The sequence below is a fragment of the Chaetodon auriga genome, chromosome 24 (genome assembly GCF_051107435.1).
Source record: "Chaetodon auriga isolate fChaAug3 chromosome 24, fChaAug3.hap1, whole genome shotgun sequence".
In the NCBI taxonomy this organism is placed as follows: Eukaryota; Metazoa; Chordata; class Actinopteri; order Chaetodontiformes; family Chaetodontidae; genus Chaetodon; species Chaetodon auriga.
The window spans coordinates 1,465,322-1,476,500 of record NC_135097.1 but is presented as its reverse complement, the minus strand read 5'-3'; the positions used below and the strand labels follow the sequence as shown (position 1 = coordinate 1,476,500).

Here is an 11,179-nt window from a genome sequence, read left to right as displayed (position 1 = left end):
AAGTTCAAACAGGAAGACACTTGGCGTTTGTTTTACTACTCACAGTTGCACTCTTGCAGTCGTCCCTCCCTCATCCTTCTTTCCTTGACTAATTCAACCTGTGCAACTACTTTTGGCCCCAGAGTGAAACACATCAACAACTATTAGTTGGATTCCCGTGGAAGTTTGGGCAGATATTCATGGCAAATTGTAGTTTGTCCAATAAATTATGAACAAAAACCTCCACAGTTATTCACATTTGCACCTGCCTCAGTTATTCATTGTATTTTGCGTTTCAGCCAGATCTAAGAGCATTTGCTGTTTCAGAGTAAATCCGCATCACAGAAGTGCAGCTACAGCCTGCTGAACACCAGAGATAACCAGCACAGGAAGAGGAAGTTCTCAACTGCACTGTGCTGTATTGAGCTTTGATTGAGTCCCACAGTCAGCGATAAGACAGCATGGAGGTCACAGCTCTCAGTGTCAGACTGTGTGAGTTTGTCTTCTTTCTTGTTAAACAATAGAGATAAATGGTTGATAAGTGCTTCTGGTTGATAATCTTTAATCAACCTGTAAAATTTGGGTTACAAAATTTTTGAGATTAGAGAAGTTGGTGATAACAATAATCTGAGATGTCTTTACAGTAATTACACCTGTTTTAGTGATTAAATCTGAATTCTGCATACAGTAAAAAAAGCATCTATGTACACAGATCTCCTCTTTTGTCTCTCCAGGGATTAACGGCTTGATGCTGCTGTTTGCTCATGTTCAGCAAAGTCATGCCCAGACATCTGGTAAGAAGCAGTTAAAACTGTATCCAACCCTAACAGCAGAACATCATTTCATTGTTTATATTACATTCTGCATTATATATAGATTTTCTTGTTGGAAACCAAGTTCTTAATTTACGTTGTTCCCTGTTTCTCAGTGCCAGAAGCAGCTTTTCTTCGGATTGTTCCAAGCAGGCTGCAGCTCTTTGAATACGACTCTGTCTCGTTTACCTGTGAAGGGTTTGATGTCTCAGCTGGATGCAAAGTCAGAAACATCAAGGAAATAATTCCAAAGTGTTCAAATCACACAGCGACATCAACCATGACCTGCACGATCAACTATGCATATCCATCAGACAGTGGAGGATACTGGTGCGAAGGTGGAGGAGGAGAGATCAGCAACACTGTCAACATCACTGTCACTGGTATGTTGACTGTACATAGACTTTAACCGTGAAACACAAATGGTGCGTCAAGTCCCTCATTCTGGACTCTGTCCCTCATTCAGCTGGTTCTGTGATCCTGGAGAGTCCTGTTCTTCCTGTGATGGAGGGAGATGCCGTGACTCTGCAATGTCGAAACAAGACAACTTCCTCCAACCTCACAGTAGATTTCTATAAAGACGGCCTCCACATTGGGACCAGTTCCACCGGGAACATGACCATTGAGAGAGTTTTGAAGGCTCATGAAGGCCTCTACAAGTGCAACATCTCTGGAGCCGGAGAATCACCCGAGAGCTGGTTGGCTGTCAGAGGCAAACTTGATAGAGAAGAAGGCATGTTTAAAAAGTCAACTCCGTAATGTAACTCCATGTAGGAGGTGCAACTCCAAAGCCTGCAGGCACACAACTGTCAGGCTTTCCTACATGACGTTAAGTACACTGTATACTTGACCAGAATGCTGAATTGTCCAATGATTCAGTGAGCAATCGGTGTAAACTGATCAGCAGCCCCGAATGGGATAAACAGATGAACCACTGATTATGTGTTGGTATGAAATTGGTGAAATATCTTTTTAATGGTTGTTCAGGAGGTGATGTGATTATGGAGAGTCCAGCTCATCCTGTGACTGAGGGAGACTCTGTGACTCTGCGCTGTAGAAAGCAGGAAACTTCCTCCGACCTCAAAGCTGACTTCTTTAAAGATGGCCACCTCATCAGGAACAGCTCTGCAGGAGAGATGACCATCCACAGCATTTCCAAGTCTGATGAAGGACTCTACAAGTGCAGCATCTCTGGAGCTGGAGAATCGGCAGAGAGCCGGCTGTTGGTCGAAGGTGAGACACATCAGGGGCAGAAAGCTTCAAAGTCAAACACCTGCATTATGCACCAATTCAATTTAAACAGAGTTTTTAATAGACGTTCTGTCATCTTTCCAGCATCTGACCAAGAAGAGATTAAGTTTTCCCGCCATTACAAGCTCCTGCTGTGGATCATCATCTGCATCATATTAGTGCTGCAGCTGCTTGTGGTTGGACTTCTTTACCGGAAGAAACAGCTAGGTACCAAAATTATATGTAATACAAACGATACAAACAGGACACCAAAGAAAGTGAAGATGTAAATTCAGAGAGCAAGCTGATAAGTGGCCAAAATACTAAATCAGATGCTTTTTGCTATCCAGTGTCTGTGCTCAGCCAATGACGTCTCTTAAATTGAGTTTGAATTGCTCGACAGCGTCCTGCCAACACCATGATAATAGACATTTTCTTTACGCTGCAGTCTTACTGGAGGCAAAGATGAATGATCCAAACAGGGAACTGCACAATGTCGTCAAAAAAGGGGGTAAGTCAATGTGCCTGTTAAAGTCGTCCACTTTCAAAGTTCAACAACAGTAACAGCAGTTGCATCTAGAAGGATGTGACTGTAGTGTCTGAGAACCTCTGCTGAATTAATTCACACCATCTAAATATGTCATTTGATAATTTGAGCGTAAACCACAGCACAGAACCTCAGACAGAAGCTGGGCCTCTCGACCCCTTCAGTCTGTAGCCGTCAGTACGAAAGTTGAATGCCACAGCATGATGCTACGTGGTGGATGTTACTGACTCTGTGTCTCTCTATCAGGTAAAGATGAACCTTTAGTTGTTGATGACACTTCAAAAGCTCTCCCAAATGGTTAGTATGACTTTAATGGTTTAGGACAATGGTGTGTAGATGTGATGAATTTCTTGAGACAGTACCTAAGGGCACATTGTACATATACAGAATAACTTAAAGAGTTTCTTTTACAATTAGTTTGGTTAATTTTGCCACATCTAAGTTTTTATACCACCACACGTGTTTTAGGGAGGAGGTGAACGTAAATCTTTTACATGGAAAATTATAGTTTGAGTCAACCATCCCATTTCCTTTCTGGCGGACAAGTGCAACAGAGCCAATGAACGAAAAAATAAATTCAGACAAAGGACGAAGTTTTCACTTGTTTCCATGTTTCCAGAATCAGAATTATCCAGCTTCATAGTGACTCCAGCTCTCAGAGAAGCCACAGACCCGCCTTCAACAGATCCGGATCCCCAGTACGCTTCCATCCATAAGGTAGAGTACCTTCTATATACCTTCAAAATCTTTCCATAACAAACACGAAGACAAGGAAGTACATCCTGTATTTCTTTTATCTATGTATTTCCTGTGTCATAGAGGACGATCATAGAGGAAGAAACATTCGACTGAAGGAGATCATGATGGACTGCATGTGCAAGGAAGTTGTTGCAGTAATTCGGAGTTTTTCAATAAACTTTGTGTGAAATAACTTGTAGTATTTAGTACTTTAGTTGGGACCACGCATCCTTATTTAGCACTACATCAAATACTACATCTTCACATCATTTTATTTGCATCTGTCTGGTTGTTGTTTGTACGTTTGTGTTAATAATCAAGGCAGGCTTTCTAGGACTGCAGTGCATTTTTTACATAATAACGTTAAAAACGACTCTATGGATAAACAGTTGTATCACAGTTTACTTGTTTAATGCATTTTCTCACTTCCTGTGTCTTTACGTGAATAGCTTGATAGGAGAATATGTCACATGGTTCAACAATAAATGACTTTTCAAAATTAAAGACTGATGATGTTAAAATACTCTGCAAGGACAAACAGTGTTTTGACATCTGAAAATGCTGCTGAGTATGAAAACTCGTCCCTGAGCCAACCACTAATACCAGCTCCCACTCTGATGGTTCTTAGTCTGGAGAATCCAGTGGAGCTCTCGTGCACTGGTCCAAGTACAATCACGGCTTTTGATGGATTGTTTATCTGTTTTTAGTGTTTTCTGCTTGTTAACCAATGTCCAACACAATCATTACAACAAGAAAACAAATTTATTTACATAGCAAATTTCATATAACCAAATGGCAGCATATATACACTGAACAGTAAGGGGCCCAGAATTGAGCCTTGTGGGACGCCATGCCTAATGGTAAAATGATCTTTTAAATACCAGAGATTTTTTCTTTGGAAGACAGTCGCAATTTCATGGTGAGGGAAGCCCAGCAGGAATATTTGTCCTTATCTTTTGTCATGAATGCACACAACTACCCAACTGCATACATATAAACGAAAACAATCCGAAAACAGCTCATAGAAAAATGATCTCCTCCCTTCTTGAGTCAGGCCTCTCTGCTCTCAGTAACCTGCAAAACACACAAGAACAGACAGACTCAATGCGTTGAGGGTCCAAATTTACTGCAGCGCATGAGTCTTCATTGTTTATTTATAAAATCTTGACCACTCGCCAACACCACACGAGAGGCTGCAGAGCAGCTTGAAGTACTTGGCGTCCTGATAAAAATAAAGGTAATATGTGCATTGTCTTGTGGTATTTTCATGGCTGTGACTGGAGACACAAGCAGCCTCCCCCCGGCAGTCAACTCAGGTGCCATCAACCTTTTTCTGTCTGTGGGTTTCTCATGTGGTTTTTGTTTAAGCTGCTCTAAACCTGTTCACAAGCAGTGCTGCCTGAAGGAAGGTCGACTTACTGAGTGAAATCTACAAGCTTTTTTTACCTGATTGAAGGTCTTGCAGTCTGTGTTTGACACTGTTCTGACAGCATATATTGCCACTGAAACACAATGAAAATGCAGCAGGTAGGCAAACGGGCAGACAATGATTTGCAAAAAATAAAAATGAGTATAAAATAAAATAATTTACTTAAAAAGCAAGTGAGCTTTTTAAAATTCTTAAAATATTGAAGGGACATTTTATTAATATACTTCTAACTCTTGTGTTAACCCCATGTTTTGCTTTGTTTTTATTTGCGTTTGATTTATGCGTTTATGTTTAAAGGAGGCTGGTGTTCCTCACCTGTTAGTGTAGAAGAGGAAGACTGGCAGGAGGAAGCAGAGGTTGTGGTGCCTGTTTGAATAAAAAACCAACATAACAAAGTGAACTAACAGTGTGACGGCAGTCAGGAACCACCAGGACAGTTTCTAACACATGCAGAGGAAACACTGGAGAACCAATAAGTTTCTTTACTCTTATTGTCCGTACCTCTGATGGCTGACTGATGTTTCCTAAATCGCAGTAATCCCACCAACAGCAGCAGAGCCAGAACACTGAGACTTTGGCATTAAGTACTTGGTATTCTGATTAAAATAAACGTAGCTTTTGCATTGTGATATTTTCATCGTGGCTATTAGAGTCGCAAACAGCTTCCTCCGAGAGCTGCTACTTGATGAACTCAGGGGCCGTCTACCTTTTTCTGTCTGTGGGTTTGTCACATGCTTTTTGCTTGAACTGCTAAAAAGAAGCTCTAACTATCACAAAAGCCTGAAGGTCCTGACGTACATACAGACTAATGCAGCTGAGTTTGCAGTCTGTGTTTCTCAATGTCAAGCTAATTACCTTTCATCTTCCTGGGTTTGGTGACCATAGCATATGTCACCTCGACTGGAACAGCGAATCGGGCCTCTCCAGACACTGAAACAAAACACTTTGCACATAAGTAGCGAGAAGGTAGTCAGACAAAAATTTACAGAGCCCCAGGCATTTATCCTCTTGCAGGATCATTGTGACCTTGGAAGTCGTTGAGGTCACATGTGAGTCGTTGACCCCCTCTGACATCATATGAGTCGTTAGGGTCACGTGAGTCACGGAGTTAATGTGTGAATTCTTGTTATGTAGAAATATTGAGTGAATCACTGGGGGTCAAACTTTAGCATGTTTCTGTTGGGCCTCACTTCACACTCTTACATCTGTAGCTATCGGACTCTTTTATCAAAGGTTTAAGAGGTAGATATAACTGAAAGTTGGTTTTCTGTATGTATACAATCTTAGGATTGTACAGACTGTGAGAGTATCTGAGCCCACCTTCCCACCTGGGACAAACTCCCTAGTGTCTAATTACACAAAAACAAGTGTGTTTAAAGGAGGCTGGCATTCCTCACCTGCTTGTGTAGAAGAGGAAGACTGGCAGGAGGAAGCAGAGGTTGTGGTACCTTCTTGAATAAAAAACCAACAAAACAAAGTGAACTAACAGTGTGACGGCAGTCAGGAACCACCAGGACAGTTTCTAACACATGCAGAGGAAACATTCAAGAATGAAGAAGTTTCTTTACTCTTATTGTCCGTACCTCTGATGGCTGACTGATGTTTCCTAAATCGCAGTAATCCCACCAACAGCAGCAGAGCCAGAACACTGAGACCAATGTAGAGCAGCAGAGAGAGCTGAGGGGTATGATGGGAGGAAGGCTGAGGGGACGGCCGAGGCTCATCGTCTTCACGAGCTGCTGGGGTCATAATATCATTTTTCTGACCAAAATGTTGAAAACACTTCAGAGACTCAGGCCACAGCTTTGAAGAGCTTTAACATGTTTGAAACTGTTCTCAACTGTGACTCATCCTCAGCCAGACTGCAGAGCAGCTTCAGATCCAACATGGAACTAAACTAATAATCTTTGATTTATGTTGAAACACTGATGTGTCACCTCTGACAAGCAGCCAGCTCTCTGGTGATCCTCCAGCTCCAGAGATGCTGCACTTGTAGAGTCCTTCATTAGACGTGGACACGCTGTGGATGGTCATCTCCGCTGCAGAGCTGCTCTCCATGAAGTGGCCATCTTTAAAGAATTCAGCGGTGAGGTTGGAGGACGACGTCTGCTTCTGTCTACAGCGCAGAGTCACAGCGTCTCCCTCCATCACAGGGAGGACGGGACTGTCCAGGATCACCGAGACACCTGAACAACATACAGCATGTTTGGAAAAACATGAAATACTCTGAGAAGAGCAGGAACTGTTTCAAAATACACACATTATGTCAAATCCTGGACATATAAATCAGCTGATCCTCAAACTGAAATGTCTCCAGACTAAAAATGTGATGAATGACCTTCAGAGCTGAATTTATTTCAAAAAGCGTATTATTACTTGTGTACCAGTAGCAGTGATGTTGACAGAGTTGGTTTTTCTTCCTCCTCCCAGTTCACACCAGTATTCTCCACTGTCAACTTCTGGAATAGCATGTTTAATTTGGCAGGGACCCGTTGATGTCGACCAGCTGGGAGCACACGTTTTAACGACTCCTCTGACCTTCTTCATCACTCTCCATCCAGTCAGCCCGTCCAGTCCCTCACAGCTGACAACGACGGACTCGTATTCAAAGTGCTGCTGTCTGTTTGGAACAACCTGAGGAAAAGCTTCGTCTGCCACAGACACAAAGAAGGAGACGCTTCAAACCAAACACTCTGCAATGAAATGTCTGCTAACAAAATCACACGAGATGGTTTAAAGCACGTGTTATAATGAACTACATGATCACACACTCTTCACATGTTCTGGCTCATGTCCAAGTGAACCATGAAAGAACAAATGAACCAATTGGTTTGTTTTCAAACCAGCATTCAGGCGTCATCACTTGAGATACAAGTTTAAGATGTAATCCTTTACGCTTTTGTCGCCCACGACTGTGTTTCAGGTCCCAAAATTCTCACTGTCCCGAGTTAAGTTGGGTTTTTGTTCAAACCACACAAAGTACACATGACATTGTGAAGTGTGACTGATTCTCTAACTGCTGCTTACCGGCTGTTTGGGAATAACTGGAGTCAACTTGTGCGACCAGCAGCAACAACACAGTCATGACTGGAGAGACAAGAGAGCCGTCGACTGTGTCAGATGGAAGATATAACATATATAACATAACACATGGGCTGTCTGTGATATCTGATGTGTCTGTGAGCAGATTACAGCGCTCTGTGTTATCTATATCACCACGTGTTACTTCACAATGACAGACAGTCAGTACTCACACAGTCTGACGCAGAGAGCTGGGACCTCCATGTTGTCTCGCTGCTGACTGTCTGAACATCAGACTGAGTTTAGAGCATCACATCAGAATCTGCTCCTCCTCTTCCTGCTTCTCCTCTGCTGACCGAGGGAGCCTTTCCAGGACGCCCCCTTCATAGCCAATCATGATATTGAATTGAATTGAATATATCAGATATATTGCCAAGCTGACATCGATCATGGAGAACCCATCCCACCCCCTGCATGAGATGGTGGGGGGCTTCAGCAGCTCCTTCAGTAACACACAGCTGCATCCAGTCTGTAAGAAAGAACGCTGCCACAGGTCCTTCATCCCAACAGCTGTCAGACTAACTCCAGCATCATGTGATGTAGCTCCGCGTTGATGCTTCTTTCTCAATTCTTCATCATAAATTGACTTTTGTATTGCACTGCTGTTATCAGTGCTAATATATGCTCACATTATCCATTTCAACTGGTGCAATTTCTTAAGTTGTGTATTTTTTCTCAACTGTGCAATAACCTTATTTATTATCTTTATTGGCAACTGTATTTTTATAGACTGTATTGTGCATAAAACATAGACTTGTGAAATTCAATGTCCTCTCTATGCAACGGCATTTCTCAAGTGCAATGCAACATATGACATTTGTAGTTTTTCCCATAGGAATATTGGCAATAGTGCTTTTATTGGCATTTAGCATGTTTATAATCTGTACATGTACATATACATAGTTGTTCTTCTATTCTGTATCCTGTACACTATTTTTTGTCTTGACCCTTTTGGGCCACTGAACTGACTGTAACGACTGAATTTTCAATCAGTAAAGTCTTGTCTTATCTTATCTTTAGACCTAGTTTTACCATTTTAATGGTGGCGCTGCTGCTGCTGCTGTACTATTGTAACAATTTCCTCCAAGACTGCACACACACATATGCAGAGAAATTACAGCTAATCTTTAAGTTACAACCAAGAGAAAGGAAACGCCAGACAAACTCTGTTGAAGTGGCAAAGGTACTTTTAGCAGGTCAGAATTGCAATTACAGTACCAAGCTTTTGTTTCGTCCCTACTAAACAGTTAATATGATACTGTAACAAGCAGCACAACCACTCGTTAACAACCTTTATGCTATATCTTTATAAGAGGAACACAAACCTTTGTTCTATGAAATAGCTGGAAAAGTTGTCACGCTCGTGTCTTGTTAGCATGTGCAGTCAGACTTTACCACAAGCAGAAGAGTAGATGAAAACTACCAATAGACGTGTGACCTATTTTCAAACAGCGTGCTTTGCATCATCCTCTATGTTTTGTTTTAGACGCTGCAGATGGTGAAGATACTTTGAGCCTCTTAGATACAAACCACATAAAAAAGAAGACAGAGAAAAGGGTGAAGGGCGTCTCAGGACGCTCTGCAGGATCAATAAGACACTTCTGTTATTGAGGAGTCAGTTATGGTTCACCAACCTCTCGGTGCTCACATGACCCTCACTGGGCCTCTGGTGTGTCGTGTCTCATTCAAAAACATGTTTTCTGACACTTAAGAGAGATTTTTAGATGCTATTTTCCAGCATAAGAATTTCCTGTTTGTGTCTTTACCTGAACTGCTTTTGCATTCCTGCCAATCAAGTCAAGCATATTAATTTGCGTCCTTTGTCCCCTCCCTGTTTGTGATGTTGATGGAGGTTCAATGGAGGCTCAGCTGGATGAACTGATTCCATGTGCAACATGTTTTACTAAAGGTATGATTTATTTTACTGTTTTTAATGCATCACAGGAAAAAAAAAAAATAAAAAAAGGTACTCAGTTATTAAATCATTATTGAACTAATAAAATTTATTCATTCATTTATTTAGTCAGCCTCATATATTGTTTACCCCCCCCCCCCCCCCCCCCCCACACACACACACCTTCAAAAACAAGTAATAACATGACTGATGACTAAAAACAGACTTACAGCACAAAATGATATGAAATTTAATTAGAGAGGCAAACGTTAATCAGAAAAGATATCAAAAACACTTCAAAATGAATCATGTTCAGTTATTATAATTTATTACATGTATTAGAGTGAAATACTTAGGTCTCATTTTATTTTTGACAAAAATCTTACCAAATGCAGACACAAAGTCTATATAAGTATTTAATCACACATTCTGTACAAAGTATTATTTATGTCAGTGAAGAAGAGCCTCATATACACACACACACACACACACACACACACACACACACACACACACACACACACACACACAGCAATACACAAGAAGCTGATCTACTGGGTTTGGACTAAAGTAGGGAGATAACTTCAACTGATGAGACGAAGGATCAGCTTTTCTCAATGTTTATACATTAAATATCAAGTAAAAAATCATTGAGGCTCATTGGCTGATGGATCAGTTTTTTCTTCTTCTCTCTCTGACGGCTGTGACTGAAGTTTCCTCTGAATCTCTTCTCTCTGTCCTTTTATCTCTTCCAGGTGTTTATTTATTTGCTCCTTGTCTTTATCGAGTTCTACTTTCTTTCCTGTCATTTTGGTAATCAGGTTATCTGTTAGCTGCAGTAGAGTCTCTGTGTTCTTCATCAGTTCTTCGTGGTCTTTCTCTCTCTGTATGATGGTATCCAGCTGACGCTTTGTTGCCTTTCTCTGAAGCATTTCGATTTCCCCCAGCTTCTTACTGGTCTCTATTATCTGTGTCTTGTCGTCCTGCAGTCGTGAGATCAGTTTCTCTTTCTGGTTCTTCAGGTTCTTCTTCTGCTCCATCAATTCTGTAATCACCTCTAGTGCATGTTTCCTTTCTCTCTCATTCTTCTGTAGCTCCTCATAAAGGTTTCCCTTTGCCTTTTCCAGATACTCCATTTTCTCATTTTCTGCCTTTCTGTGTGTTTCTTTCTCCACCAGAAGCTCATTCCTGTTCTTTGAGGTTTCTATGTGGACAGAAGAGGTGTGTGTTTAGTTTATGTGGTGTTGCTCTTTGTTGGAGGTTGTTAGCCCTTCTTAGACCTTCACTCTCAATCGTAATTAATGTTAAAATAACCATGAAACTTGAGGTTTTGGAAGAAATGTAACGAAGTTGTGACTTACTGATTTGGTTTTGTCTCTCTTTCCACAAACAAAGGAAACATGCAACAATAAACATGAAGCACACGGCCAAGCAGACGGAGATGCGAGCAGAAGAACTGGACTGGACCA

At 41.4% G+C, this 11,179-nt stretch overlaps 2 protein-coding genes across 2 annotated transcripts; one reads left to right on the top strand and one right to left on the bottom strand.

The window, feature by feature from the left end:
* Positions 1 to 440: 440 nt before the first annotated feature.
* Positions 441 to 3,420, top strand: LOC143317419 (low affinity immunoglobulin gamma Fc region receptor III-A-like). The gene is made up of 8 exons (XM_076725571.1): positions 441 to 471; positions 714 to 773; positions 914 to 1,174; positions 1,258 to 1,524; positions 1,779 to 2,024; positions 2,127 to 2,249; positions 3,188 to 3,285; positions 3,388 to 3,420. Exons 1-8 carry the CDS (start codon positions 441 to 443, stop codon positions 3,418 to 3,420), a joined length of 1,119 nt encoding a protein of 372 aa, XP_076581686.1.
* A 952-nt stretch (positions 3,421 to 4,372) lies between these two features.
* On the bottom strand, positions 4,373 to 10,846 carry LOC143317418 (uncharacterized). Its single transcript, XM_076725570.1, has 6 exons — positions 10,666 to 10,846; positions 7,120 to 7,386; positions 6,673 to 6,921; positions 6,319 to 6,471; positions 5,591 to 5,665; positions 4,373 to 4,380 (listed from the first exon to the last, which is right to left on the bottom strand). The coding sequence occupies exons 1-6, from the start codon at positions 10,844 to 10,846 to the stop codon at positions 4,373 to 4,375; spliced, it is 933 nt and encodes a 310-aa protein (XP_076581685.1).
* Positions 10,847 to 11,179: the final 333 nt, after the last annotated feature.